The following is a 13,204-nucleotide window of genomic DNA, read 5'->3' as shown; positions in this document are numbered from 1 at the left end:
TTAGAACATTTGGAAAGTATAACCATTTTTGAATACTGTTATCTGGAAAATAGTTTCCAGCAGCAGAGCTATTATCTACATATTTTAGAAATAAATTTATTAAGCAAATAAACTCATATACCAAAAGTATATACTTTCATATTCAGAAAAATTAAAAAAAGTAAGTTACAACCGGGAAATACAATAAGTATTTAAACTTGGGGCACCAATTTGTATGACTCCGACTCCACTTCGACCGCTGCACAGGATATGCAGTTGAACCCCAGGATTATGATCACTCTGGTCTGCCATTAAGTCTTATCCCCAAATGCACTGCGAGACCGAAACCAGGTGGTGCCATATGTGGGACCGGAGTCTTGGCACGCTTCGCACATCCTTAAGACAGAGCTCCGAAATAGACCAAATAAACAGAGCAGCGGCGATTCATTTTGAATTTTCCCGCAGAACGGCGGATGAAGACTGGGCCAATGTGGTGGCAGCCAGAAGCCAAACGCACACAAGAAATACCCCAGAAAGAGACCGAAGATCGCACCATGTGTTGGGCTGCTCCGCCAATTGCGACTGTTTGCGGAGCAGGCACGCCCACCGGAGGTGCCAGAAATAGCCGGAGGTTGGAGAACCGGAGCTGAGTGCTCATAAGGAGGCCTCGCCCCGGAACCCTTGAACAGAAGTGCTCTATTTGCCACGCAGATCGGACGTGTATTACTCGTAGATACATTGCGGATCGGTACGGTTTGATTTCCAGTCAAAAGACTGAGTAATTAAATATCCAATTTGAATATTTCAAAGTGATACTTGTGATACAGTAGATATAGATTGTGTAATAATGCCACGCAAAAAGCGCGCCTCCAGCCCCATGGATCTTTTTGACGACGATTTCGATGAGGATGCCAGCTCTCAAAGTAAGTTTGAAATACAGCCTTTCTTATCAACAGCTAACCATATCATTGAACATTGTTTTAAAAAAACGGAAAACATATTTATAAAAGTAATAAATTAATGTAATGTATTACATACATAATATATTATAAGAAAGATGACAAATATTGCTATTATCATTGGTTAAAAAAGAAATATTTTGTCATAAATATTTGTATTTCAAGTCTTTAAATATTCTTAAAACTTTTTTTATTAATTCGAATTTTATTTAATTTTTTGATTTTGATTTTACTTGAATAAATCAAAATGTTCTAGCTAAAAATGAAAGAAAAAAAGGGAAAAACTATTTTCGGGTACTATATAACTGATTTAAAAGTTCAATTTTTTAACGTTCCCAACTAACAAGTTGTTGAGTTAAAAATATAATTTTACCATTAATATTGCTTTTAAAGCAAAAATATATAATACATATTACTTAAAGCACAGATAATGATTAGAATTGTAATTGTTTAGCAAAGAAATAACCACATAATTACGTATATTTAAAGATTTAATTCATGTTTTTAAATATTCTTTTGTGTTATAATATAGGGGACAACTTTTTAAGTATCTTACCAAAGACTACGTATCTGATTTTAAAGTTGTATTTAAAAACTTACCCAACTATGAACTTTCTGAATTCTTTAGGCTCCCAGCCGCCGGTGCAGCGGAATGCGGCCAATGCCCGGGAGCGAATGAGGATGCGGGTGCTATCCAGCGCGTACGGACGTTTGAAGACCAAGCTGCCCAACATTCCGCCGGACACGAAGCTTTCCAAATTGGACACGTTACGTTTGGCCACGCTCTATATCAAGCAGCTAATTACGGCCGTCGAAACTGGGAGCAATGGCAGCCACAGTCACTCCCACAGCCACTCGCACCACCAGATGCACCACCACCTCAACCATAGCCACTCGAGCACCACCAGTTCCGAAGGCCTGGACACGAGTCACATGCCTGAGGGATCGGGATCTGGATGTGGAGCAGGCAATTACCATTTCCACAACAACGGACACGGCATGGTAAGTGTCATGCAATTGCGATCCCTGGCCCCCAATAAGTGATGTCACTGGCACCACTTAACGATGCACTGCATCCGCGTGGTTATGAATGGAAAGCATTAATGAGCCGGCGACTCCAGGTGGATTGTGTCGCATTATGACAGGTGTCCCCGAGTATCCCCAGTGATAGGACCAAGCTCATAGCAATCTCTGGGGTTTCAGTCTTATCGAACGAAGATGATCAACAGGTTAACCGTTTAATTAGCTTTAAATTGTTTTGTGGTGTTTGGGGGGAATACATTTATTAATTAGAGATTGTAAATTTGTTTATTAATCTTAGTCTTTTAGTTAAAATGTGTTATGAACCGATTTAAAAATAATTATTTTTGTCTTGTAACACAGTCAAATAATGTTATTTGCTTGCAACTTCTTTACGGATTCTAAATACTTTATTTAACGATTTTTAATAGATCATAATATTTTTTTATAATTCTTGATTGTTTGTCAATCATTTAAATTTATTAACTAGTTAAATCCTTAGCCTCTTTAGTTTTTTATACATATGCATATGCACCTGGTTTTATGTTTTTTAACTGATTAGCTGATATATGATCAGCTTTAGGATTATGACTTTTGATATTAATAATATTAATAACACATTGCAAAAACGATATGAGCTTCCATACTAGCAATATTCACAATCACTGCGTATAGACTTTTTTTATAGAATGTTTTCTTATTCCTCAGACAAACGAGTTTCAAAAAACTAAAACGCAGCCGTCGGCCATAAGAAAAATAACAACAACTAAATATAATATACATTTTAGTTAGAAATATTTTGTTATATCTTGAAGTACATCAAATCAATCATGGTAATAGTAATTCAATCCAAGCTGACCGAATTTTGGTTGCAATATACAAAACGATTATGCACATATTTATGGTGCAACATCTGCTTGGGTGATTCCGCTGCGGCGACAAGTACTTCCACCTTTACTAGGTGGAGGTGGACGCCATCCCCATACCCATTCCCAATCCTATACTCATCCCAATTCCAAGACCGGAGTCAGCCATTCAGCCGGGCCCCCCACTAGAAAACATTGAAATCACATTTTGTGATTTCAGACTGCCTCGCTTTCCTGTAATCCGATACTTTTGTGAATTTCGAAAATATTAAATATGAGTGACAGGTTGGAAAAGGAGCGGGGATGGGCAATGGCATGGTGACGCTAGAAATCGGGATGGGAGGCACTAGTTAGTCTTTGCTTTTATTTTTAAAGATGCCCGACGCTTTGATGCGACAAAGTGAATGACATCCGAAGGGAAAGTGTCGCCCTCAGTAGTTTTCCCACTCTGATAATTGTAATTAAAATTTGTCTAACCGTGTTTACACAATCTATCACTCAAGATATATACATACATACATGGCGCACAACTTATCTAAATAGATGCGATTGTTTACCCGCCGAATGCGTGAAAAATTCAGCAAATACGGTTGCGTCTTGTGCCCATATGGCGGCAAATTGGATGGGATCGAAAATCGGGGAGTCCCGACCCGATCCGAATTTATCCCATTCCATCTCGCACGCGCCTGGGAACAACCCATTGGATCGGTATTTGCTTGCTATCCCTAACATCCCTTTGGGTGTACAATATATGTATCCCATTCAAATGAGTGTCTCTTGTCCGCAAGTGTTTGGCTGTTTGTGTTTTTATAGATCCGTTAATGAGGCTGTTATTGTAGATCTTAAATACAAAAGGCGGGGGCACTAAAACAATCAAAGTTGCGTAAACAAACAATGGCGCTGTCTGGGATGGGTGGTTGTCGTCATATATTGTTCCAAATATAGCCCCTGCGGTTTCTCAACTCTTATGATTTATATATCCATATTGTATCTTGCAGAGCTGGCCCTTTGAGTTCCACCAGAGCAGTCGCAGTCTAGCCAGCACCTCCTCCGCTCGCCTGGATTGGCAATCGCTGCATCCTCCGTCGTATCCAAAATCTCGAAGTGACAACCATGTTGCAGCGGATCTCAGTTACCATCAGTTGCCGGAGTCCCACAGTAGTCACTGGTATCCGGCGGAAGTGCATCAACTAGAGCCCACAGCCAGCTGTTCCTATGAAACCGGCATGGGGCAGCATCAGCGGGGGATAGCCCATGGCATTTAATCTTAAACGTTGTTCTCTCACCCAAGCCAAATGTAATTTACCACCTAAGTAAGTGTATTAAAACGTGATTTACTTTTACATGTATTCATATGTGCAAGCCTGAACTTAATGCCAAAAGTGCAAAGATTGGTGTTACCTCATGATCTTTTTACTAGCAAATATATCAATGTTTTTTAATGGATAATAACATTTGAATTTAATTTAAATTTGGGTCCCGTGGGTCCGAAAATAAATATATCTATGCAAAAATAAATATGTTTCCAAAGCCAAACTCAACAACAATGAAATACTGAATTATGAAATGCTTAATATAAAGCAGCCTTTAAAAACAAGATGTTTGAAGGGTATTTTTCTTACGTGGTGCTTGTGTATTTATCAAACATATCAAAGTTTTCTAATGTACAATGACTTTTGAATTTAATTTAAATTGCCGCCACATGGGGGTGAAGTGCAGCCCTGCCAGTTTCGATTACTGCAGCCTTCGTAGTTAACCAGCACTGGTTAACAGCTGTTTCGTCACAATACAAACAAAGAGCTGCTAACAACACAAACAAATATATTTTCAGACTTGAGAGATTTGAATACCCTACTTGATGATGAAGTGCTAAATTAAAAGGTTTTTTTTTAATAGATATTAGTTTAAGTTAAATATGTACTATGTATAAGCCTTTAAATGTTCTTATAGGCAAGTTATCTTAAAAGTAAAGCCGTTTAAAGATTATTTTCTTGGGTAGTGTACAAACCCATGTAAGTGCCTAACAACTTCCAAATTGAAGGGTATTTATTTTGTGTATTAAGTTGTGAATGTAGTCCAACAACAATCGCCAGAGAATATTAATTGTGCTAACGATTATTTCTACACCAAAGCTTACTTATTACATGTGTATTTTCGCGGTTAAAGTTCATGTCGTTGAAGATTAGACTTCGATTTAGAGGATCGGCAGCACTAATCTTATCCAGCGGCGGAGCACTTGAATCTGAACCAGAATCTGCCCACAGAGCGCAGTTCGAATTCCCCAGCAATCAGTCAGTGCGCGTTATTCTCCGAACAAAGACGTTCAGCGGTGGATCGGTTAATCCATAGTACAGAACCTGTTTACGTGACTTGATTGCTTGATTACTGCATCGACATAGAAATGCCAGCAAAGGAAGTGAACCCCGACCTGCAGAAGGAGCGCAACACGGCCACCTTCAATCCCCGCGAGTTCTCCGTTTTGTGGGCGGGCGGCGAGGATCGTTTTCAGGAGAAGAAGACCCTGGGTGAGCTACTGGTGACCCCGAGTCATTCACATTAACCGGTCCCTCAAAAGCTTTGTCTAAGCTTGGCGCAATCGCGTTTCCCAAGCCAGCAGCAAGAAATTATTGTGCCAGAAGCATGACTTGGCAATTAAACTAGGCTTAAACATATCTTTACTCAGGAAGCTAACATGTTTTGAAAATGTAAAAGATAAACTTACATCCCCATCTTTGTAAAACTGGTTTAACACTGATTAAATAGCGACTTGAAAAATAGTTTAATAGTTAATTTATGCTATCGCCTTGCTCGAGTTACTATCAAACAATTGTGCCAGAAACTAGACGTAAAAGTATCTTTAGACAGGGTGTTATCTTGTTTTGAAAACATACAAGATAAATTAACATCCCCCTTCTATAGAAAGCTGGTTTAATTAATCCACTGTTGACAATAACATAGAATATCTATATAAATAAAAGAAACTTTTGTTTATTTATAATCAGTCATCATCTTAAAACGAACATATAAAAGCAATAATCCGTAGATGAAAAAAAGTCTTCCTTTTTTATATTCCAATTGCTTAATATACGAATTAGCAAAGTTATGTTATTTATAGCTTTTCTATATAAAACTAGATTAATATTGATTTAATAGGAACATATGAAATTAATGATCCTTAGATGAAACGAGTACTTTTCGTTATTTATATTCCAAATATTAAAAGAATTAAGTAAATATACAAATTATAACTTAGATATTAAATACTAACTTTTCTTTTTAAAATTACGGTCTCTTACTGAAAGCCCAGCATTCAATCTAGAAATCTATAGGTCTAAGCCAAGCTTATAGCACTGATTTGTATTTACTCCTATAATTCGCCACCCTATCACTCTTTGTTTTGATACGCTTCTTCTCCATGTGCATTCATTCATTAGTTCAGAGTTCATTAATTATGTATTCCGCATAAACAAACCGCTACAAGTTAATCAGCACCTATTAGTCGGCTCATAAGTTATTAATCTTTGAACTTCGCACGAATCTTGATCAATCTGAGTTGACGTGTACTTTGGATGTTTGCGGATAGTCTTTTTTTAGAGCCACTTGAAATTGGTTTAGCTGATAGGTTTATCTGAGAGATTTGGCCGGTCGTACAAGGCATCATAAATGGACAATGGCCGGTAACACCCGAGAATTAACAATGAATAGTGACCACTCATGATTATGCAGCACAATTTGAGAGAATTCTTATCTTTATAAGACTCTATTAAATGTTAAATCCCTTGCTAAAAACATTTCCTTTTTTATTCAAACAGAGAAACTGTTTTTGGAGGATCCTGCTCTTCAGGATGACCTGCCCATTTCATATTTGTCACACAAGGAGCTCTATGAACACAGTCTGAGGAAAGCCTGTATCATTGGGGAAAAGATCCGCAAGCTGCGTGCAGATGGCGAGGATGGAGTGGATACCTACAAGTAAAGAATACCTTAATCAAACCACATTGGATATTAGATTTCAATTATTGTACTTTACAGTGCCCTACTTGGTGGATCCTTGGGTGCCGCAATTTTGAAGGAGGGCAATCCTCTTGCCCTGCACTACGTAATGTTTGTGCCCACCATCATGGGCCAGGGAACAATGGACCAGCAGGTGGAATGGCTGAGCAAGGCCTGGGATTGTGAGATTATTGGCACCTATGCCCAGACAGAACTGGGACACGGAACCTTCCTGCGCGGCCTGGAAACCCGGGCTGACTACGATGCAAAAACCCAGGAGTTTGTGATAAACACTCCATCGCTTAGTGCCTACAAGTGGTGGCCGGGAGGACGTGAGTTTTTCTCACCCATTAACAACCGCGATTTGTAAAAATTACCTCTCCTTTCCAGTGGGACACACTGCCAATCATGCGGTGGTAGTGGCTCAGCTGTATACCAAGGGCGAATTCCGTGGTCTGGCTCCGTTTATTGTCCAGCTGAGGGACTCCGACACACACAACCCAATGCCTGGCATTGATATTGGGGACATTGGCACCAAGCTGGGCATGAAGGGCGTAAACAATGGCTATTTGGGATTGAAGAACGTTCGAGTGCCTTTAAACAACATGCTGATGAAGAACCAGCAGGTTCTGCCCGATGGCACCTATGTGGCGCCCAAGAACAGTGTACTCACCTACGGAACAATGGTAAGGCCAATCAATATTTCTTAATTATTACGTAAGATTTCAAGCTCATTTGCTCTTCGCAGATGTTTGTGCGTTGTGCTCTGATCCGTGATACCGCCCAGAGTCTGGCCAAGGCATCCACAATTGCCACCAGGTACTCGGCTGTCCGCCGACAGAGTCCCATTGATCCAAACCAGCCGGAGCCACAGATCATGGACCACACCACACAGCAGCTGAAGGTGTTCCCCCAGATAGCCAAGGCCATTGTGTTTAAGACCACGGGCGATGGTATCTGGAATATGTACAATGTGATCTCGGGCGAGATCGAGCAGGGAAACTTGGATCGTCTGCCCGAGATGCATGCCCTATCCTGCTGCCTGAAGGCCATTTGCAGCGCTGATGCCACCGCCGGCGTGGAAACGTGTCGTCTGTCCTGTGGTGGACATGGCTACATGGATTGCTCCAACTTCCCCACTATCTACGGCATGAGCACCGCTGTTTGCACCTATGAGGGCGAGAACACAGTGATGCTTTTGCAGACTGCCCGCTATCTGGTGAAGGTTTATGGTCAGGCTCTGAACGGCGAAAAGCTGGTGCCTACTGTTTCCTACATTAATGATGCAGTGAACCAAAAGAAGTTCGTTAACTTTGATGGATCATTGGAGTCCATTGTTAAGGCATTCCAATTCGTGGCTGCTAAGTGAGTAACGGTTGGGTTCAGAAATCCTTTCAAGATATTTATTATTGTTTAAATTTGTGTTCCAGCAAAACCCGTATTGCATATGAGCAGATTGAACTGCGTCGCAAGCAAGGACATGGAACTGAGGTGGCAGCCAATCTTTGTGGCACCTTCTTGACAGCGGCAGCAGATGTAAGTGGAAACCAGAAATTTTAAAATATTATAAATAGGCTTAATAATTATTCGTAAAAACTCAAAGTTTTAAAGTTAATTTAACAAATTTCATTAGTTTAAACTTTTGAAAGATTACGAAAGACTGAACTTTTTGCAATTTTGATTCCAATTTAATTGAAATGTACTAATTTGACCATTTTTTTTAAATATGTCCTTAAAGTTGAAATCTCTGATAAATTTTTCCAGTCGTAAAAAACCTCTAGAAAAATATATCAATAATGGACATAATTTTAATTTAAGTTTAAAAAGTATTTAGAAATATATTTTTTGGATTTCTTATTGCATTTAAAAATCAATGTTTGGGTTATCATTTTATATTGAATGTTGTCATATTCATGGCCAGCTATAATAATTAATTTAATAACTACATATTACATTTTTACCTTCGTACAGCTTCATGGACGTGCCTTCCTGGCCCAGACTGCATATACGGAACTTCTGGCTCTATCCCGCAATGTCTCGCCTGCTCTGGCTGATGTCCTGAAGGTGGTGCTGGAGCTTTATCTGGTGGAGGCCTGCCTCAACCGCATTGGCGACTTCTTGCGGGTAGGCTTTTCAATTGATTTCAGTATAGAACTTTACATTTAATCTCCCCATCTTGACAGTTCATTGATTTGACCGATCATGATGTCACGCAATTGGAGGTTCGCTTAGAAAACTGCTTAAAGCGACTCCGTCCAAATGCCGTCACACTGGTGGACAGTTTCGATCTGCACGATCGCGTACTCGATTCCGCCCTGGGAGCCTACGATGGTAACGTCTATGAGCACATCTTCGAGTCCACGAAAAAAAATCCGCTGAACAAGGAGCCCGTGAACGGAGCATTCCACAAGTACTTGAAGCCATTCATGAAGGCGCACCTTTAGATTGCAACTTATTATTGTTACTATTGTAAATATACCTATATGTTTGTATTGTTTTCGTATTCTACAACTGTTTTGCTTTGCAATTGGTCTGAAAGACATTATTAAAGGCTTGTGCAGTTGAAACTAGGCTGTAAAATTATACACAAATAAAATATTCTCCAAGAAATAATATAATTTTTGGGCTTAACTAAATCGCTTTATTAAAGTTTGTTGTTTTCTGATGGTGTTGCAAGTTAGAGAGTAGCTCACTTATTGACTTCTTCGTACGGTGATGAACGGACTTACGACACACTTGGCTTTGAGTTACGTTGTGCGTAGAGACGCCTCAGCAATCGGTTGCCGGCCAGGAATGTGAATACTGCGATAGGGATCAGCAGGCGCAGTGTTTGGAACATGTTGAGTTGCAGCCAGAAGACGAAGAACAGCACCAGGATGCCACCGAAGCCAACGTGGAAGCCGATCGTGCTGGGGGCCAGCGTCAGGTTGGACACATTGATGCCCAGCTTGCCCCAGAAAACGAAGAGCAGCACTAGCGGGGTGATGCACAGTCCGGTGAAGATGTCCGACACAATGCGAGGCGGGCGCTTATCGGGCACACGGAACTGATGGACAATCTCGGGCAGGGGACCCGAAGAAGTCTTGGGCTTGACTTCTGCAAGCAAATTATGGAGTGGATAAATAGGCATTTATTAATGTTAATGGCTAGCAATCTTACCCTTCTCCTCGTTGAATTTCAGTTGCACTTCAGCCACCAGCCACTCGAAGGAGTTGGACAGAGAGGCATCGCCCACAGTCAGGTAGATGCTGTAGGTGCCGCTCTGGTAGTTGAAGTTCTTGCCATTGTTGCCCACATCCATGTCAAACTTGTAGGCCTTGCTGCTATCCTGTTCGGCCACAAAGATAATCTCCTTGTCGGTTTTCTTGTTGAGCAGACGCACAAAGGCCTGATGGACAGCCAAGGGCTTGCTACTGGACTCCTCCACCAACACAGCCTTCAGGAGTAGCTTCTGGGTGCTGTCAGCTGAAAGAACCTCCTGCAGCTTGCCTGGATACGTAACGCTCTGCTTACGGGTGGCGGCGCTAGCATCAGATTCGGCAATGCCCACTTCCAGAGACTGAACCTTGACGCGTCCGAGAATCTTGAACTGCAGCGTCTGAGTGTAGACTCCATCGGCATTCAACTCCGCCTGGTAGATGCCACGAGCTGGTTTCAAGCTGGCCAAGTCAGCCACGTAGGTGGTCTTGTCAGAGGACTTGGAGGCCACAGCGATCTTATCAGCCAGCACAGAGCTGTCCTTTTTCAGAATCACCTTGGCATTGATGGCTTTGGGGGCAGGAGACAAGGGCTTGCCCAGCAAATCAACCACAGCCACATTCAGTGTAGGCGACTGGGCCTCCAGCTGTCCATTGCCAATGAGTTGCACGCAAACAGGGGCCACCTTATCGGCGCCACTGATGGTCTTCAGCGCCTCGATCAGCACATGAGCTCCCTTGGCGGTTTGCACGGAGCGCCGGCTGAGGAAGTAGTTAGCAAACTTGACAGCCTGATCGGCAGTTACGGGCATGGGTTTGTTGAAGGTCTTGCTGACGCCAAAAGCACCATTAATGATCAGGGAAGTGATACTGAGGCCGCCTTCGAATTGTAGAAGCTTGCCGTCCACTTCATCCGCCTGCACGATGGCATCCTCCACGCGATTGGCAATGAAGGAGGCACTGGCACCCAGAAGCGGTGCCACATTGAAGGCGTATCCCAGACCGCTTAGCGTATCATCCTTTTTGAGCAGCTCCTGCAGGCGCTTGACTAGTTTTCCCTGAGTGGCTTCATTGATCTCCACGCCGAGCACTTTGTGGGTAACCACACGGTAGAAGATTTCCTGGGAGCTGCCTAATTCAGTTGTCAAGGAACCGTACACCTTGGAGAGCAGACTCTCGTCAATTTTCGCCGAGCAACCCAGGTTCCTGCTAGCACCAATGTAGTAGTAGTCCTTTTCGAAGCTCTGAAAGGAGTCAGTGGAGCATAAATAGGGGTACAGGCAAATAGGCGTATATACGAGAACCCACGTTTAGCTTGGATTCGGCATGCAGCGTGGCAATCTTCTTGCACAGCGGCTCCTTCTGGGTGGCGTCGGTTAATTGGATGTTAAGGCTGGAGAAGAAGATCGACTGCAGGTCACTGGAGCCGAATCCGTCCACGAAGACTTTCTGCAGGCGACTGAGATCCTTTTGGCCCAGGTGGCTGTCCACGGTGCGGGCACTCCACGTCGGCCCACAGGCGACCATTACGCAGAGGAGGATCAGACCTGGTAGAAGATTAAATAAAAATCATGAATTTCAAGTCGCCGGCAAAAGCTTAACCAAGAAAATCAGACAGAGACAGCGAGAGAGCAGCGACTTGGCAGCCGGCTTTTCCCTTAAATGCGGCTTAAAAGCCACGCGTCTTTGCCGAAACAACGAACAACTTACGCACCTAGCTTAAGCATTTTCCTATTTTGTGGTTGCGCTTTCACACGCCGCTTATATTCTATAGGAAAATAAAAAATCGCTCAAAAAACACCGCCTGTCCCCGATTATACACGTCAGCGTTAGAGGTGGAGAAACATCGATATAACGTCGTTGTCATCGATGTTTTTAAAATATAAGTCACATCGATGTTTGGTAGAGATTATCGATGTTTATCCGTGTCTTACGATAATTTTTTGCCACTGTTAACTTCTCACTCAAGTTCTTTTGAGTTCCTGTGAGAAATGTAAAAATTGTTTTTGAATTCTAAGAATGGAATTTAATATTATTAATTTTTAAGATCCTTCGTAGTCGTCATCCCTGTGATAGCAAGAAAATAATAATAAAATGCATTCAAAGAAATTATGGAATTGCTTAAATTGTCTGGTTTAATTTTCGAACATACCTATTTAACATTAAATACATCGGTTTTATTATTTATTGTGGGGCCTTATGTTTAGAAAAGAGTTTTCAGGAAACCATTAAAATTGTTTGGATATTTAAATTCCATAAACTCTGTAATCCCATCACTTTTTAAAGCGCAAACTTTTCGGTACACTCATGAATGGGTTTGGTAATGGAATATTTTCTCTTAAAGGTCTTGGTCACATCCCCATCGTGGTTCCACAGAGTGACAGCCGTGGTGCAATACAGTGGGTACTTGTTGATCAGGACCTCCTCGGTTTCCTCGTTCTTTGGCGGCACATCCTTGCAGAATTGGTCGTAGTACTCCGTGCGGTCCTCCCCCAAATCAACTTTAACTGAAGCTTGTCGGTTGTACTCCGCGAATAGTTCCTGCCAAAGGAACTGCTCCATCCGATTTTCTCTGGTGGCTGGATAAAATTAATAAGAAAATTCTAAAATAATTCTAGAATCGATTTGATTTTCACAAGTCTACAAACTAGGTTCCGTTAATAAAAATAATGATTTATTTGATGGCAAAAAATATTAATCACAACTTAATAAATTTTTTTTTTGAATATCAGATAATTCTGTTTGTTTTTTTTTGGTTTTGTCCTAATTCATTGTATAAGTTAAGAAAAACCAAATTTTTTGAGCAAAGAAATCTATTTTCTATGCTGGAAAAGTAAATATTAAATTGGAATTTTTTGTTATTTTTATCTTATATTAATTACCAGATTTTTAAATGGAGTAATGTAATATTGATATTAAGAAAACAGTAATTTTACGCTTACTCTCTCTTTTAGAAATTATTATATTGATACGACCAGTTCAAGGCCGAATTGATAAGAAATTTTATCAAAATTGATTAATTTATCAATTTTTTTCGGTGAACTTACGCAGAACTTTCTTAATTTTGGGTGGTGCAAAGCTGGCCTTCGATTCAGTGAGCTCTGCGATACATGGACCCACTGGGAGTACCAAGTTATTGCCACGATCAACCATTTTGGGATTAGTTTTGATTACAAATTGTTCCGTGTTA

The 13,204-nt window shown here is 41.2% G+C and overlaps 4 protein-coding genes across 5 annotated transcripts; 2 read left to right on the top strand and 2 right to left on the bottom strand.

The window, feature by feature from the left end:
- Window positions 1–117: 117 nt before the first annotated feature.
- LOC128254490 (pancreas transcription factor 1 subunit alpha) lies at window positions 118–4,258 on the top strand. 2 transcript variants are annotated; one of them, XM_052983634.1, is made up of 4 exons: window positions 118–727; window positions 810–902; window positions 1,567–1,940; window positions 3,823–4,258. In XM_052983634.1, the coding sequence occupies exons 2-4, from the start codon at window positions 827–829 to the stop codon at window positions 4,087–4,089; spliced, it is 717 nt and encodes a 238-aa protein (XP_052839594.1). In that variant the 5' UTR covers window positions 118–727; window positions 810–826; the 3' UTR covers window positions 4,090–4,258. The 2 variants fall into 2 exon arrangements, with proteins under 2 accessions (XP_052839594.1, XP_052839593.1); XM_052983633.1 differs by having other exon boundaries at window positions 118–902.
- A 631-nt stretch (window positions 4,259–4,889) lies between these two features.
- Window positions 4,890–9,435, top strand: LOC128254472 (probable peroxisomal acyl-coenzyme A oxidase 1). Its single transcript, XM_052983609.1, has 8 exons — window positions 4,890–5,349; window positions 6,637–6,796; window positions 6,857–7,149; window positions 7,208–7,503; window positions 7,566–8,182; window positions 8,248–8,353; window positions 8,789–8,941; window positions 9,001–9,435. Exons 1-8 carry the CDS (start codon window positions 5,226–5,228, stop codon window positions 9,259–9,261), a joined length of 2,010 nt encoding a protein of 669 aa, XP_052839569.1. The 5' UTR covers window positions 4,890–5,225; the 3' UTR covers window positions 9,262–9,435.
- On the bottom strand, window positions 9,414–11,882 carry LOC128254474 (dolichyl-diphosphooligosaccharide--protein glycosyltransferase subunit 2). The gene is made up of 4 exons (XM_052983612.1): window positions 11,729–11,882; window positions 11,323–11,561; window positions 9,977–11,258; window positions 9,414–9,913 (listed from the first exon to the last, which is right to left on the bottom strand). The coding sequence occupies exons 1-4, from the start codon at window positions 11,739–11,741 to the stop codon at window positions 9,543–9,545; spliced, it is 1,905 nt and encodes a 634-aa protein (XP_052839572.1). The 5' UTR covers window positions 11,742–11,882; the 3' UTR covers window positions 9,414–9,542.
- Window positions 11,883–12,133: 251 nt separating this feature from the next.
- Window positions 12,134–13,197, bottom strand: LOC128254493 (uncharacterized). Its single transcript, XM_052983638.1, has 2 exons — window positions 13,062–13,197; window positions 12,134–12,593 (listed from the first exon to the last, which is right to left on the bottom strand). The coding sequence occupies exons 1-2, from the start codon at window positions 13,165–13,167 to the stop codon at window positions 12,295–12,297; spliced, it is 405 nt and encodes a 134-aa protein (XP_052839598.1). The 5' UTR covers window positions 13,168–13,197; the 3' UTR covers window positions 12,134–12,294.
- Between the last annotated feature and the right edge of the window lie 7 nt (window positions 13,198–13,204).

Source organism: Drosophila gunungcola (assembly GCF_025200985.1).
Source record: "Drosophila gunungcola strain Sukarami chromosome 2R unlocalized genomic scaffold, Dgunungcola_SK_2 000004F, whole genome shotgun sequence".
In the NCBI taxonomy this organism is placed as follows: domain Eukaryota; kingdom Metazoa; phylum Arthropoda; class Insecta; order Diptera; family Drosophilidae; genus Drosophila; species Drosophila gunungcola.
This window is presented reverse-complemented; position numbering and strand designations above follow the sequence as displayed.

What these genes read in the sequence shown, in the direction of transcription:
- LOC128254472 (XM_052983609.1), top strand. Translation starts at nt 5,226, where the DNA reads ATGCCAGCAAAGGAAGTGAACCCCGACCTGCAGAAGGAGCGCAACACG. An exon ending in CAAGTGGTGGCCGGGAGGAC is followed by an intron (nt 7,150 to 7,207) that starts GTGAGTTTTTCT and finishes TCTCCTTTCCAG; the next exon opens with TGGGACACACTGCCAATCAT. An exon ending in TTCCAATTCGTGGCTGCTAA is followed by an intron (nt 8,183 to 8,247) that starts GTGAGTAACGGT and finishes TTTGTGTTCCAG; the next exon opens with CAAAACCCGTATTGCATATG.
- LOC128254474 (XM_052983612.1), bottom strand. An exon ending in ATGCCGAATCCAAGCTAAAC is followed by an intron (nt 11,259 to 11,322) that starts GTGGGTTCTCGT and finishes GACTCCTTTCAG; the next exon opens with AGCTTCGAAAAGGACTACTA. An exon ending in GAAATTCAACGAGGAGAAGG is followed by an intron (nt 9,914 to 9,976) that starts GTAAGATTGCTA and finishes ATTTGCTTGCAG; the next exon opens with AAGTCAAGCCCAAGACTTCT.
- LOC128254493 (XM_052983638.1), bottom strand. Translation starts at nt 13,167, where the DNA reads ATGGTTGATCGTGGCAATAACTTGGTACTCCCAGTGGGTCCATGTATC. An exon ending in CAAAATTAAGAAAGTTCTGC is followed by an intron (nt 12,594 to 13,061) that starts GTAAGTTCACCG and finishes AATTTTATCCAG; the next exon opens with CCACCAGAGAAAATCGGATG.
- LOC128254490 (XM_052983634.1), top strand. Translation starts at nt 827, where the DNA reads ATGCCACGCAAAAAGCGCGCCTCCAGCCCCATGGATCTTTTTGACGAC. An exon ending in TGAGGATGCCAGCTCTCAAA is followed by an intron (nt 903 to 1,566) that starts GTAAGTTTGAAA and finishes TGAATTCTTTAG; the next exon opens with GCTCCCAGCCGCCGGTGCAG. An exon ending in ACAACAACGGACACGGCATG is followed by an intron (nt 1,941 to 3,822) that starts GTAAGTGTCATG and finishes TGTATCTTGCAG; the next exon opens with AGCTGGCCCTTTGAGTTCCA.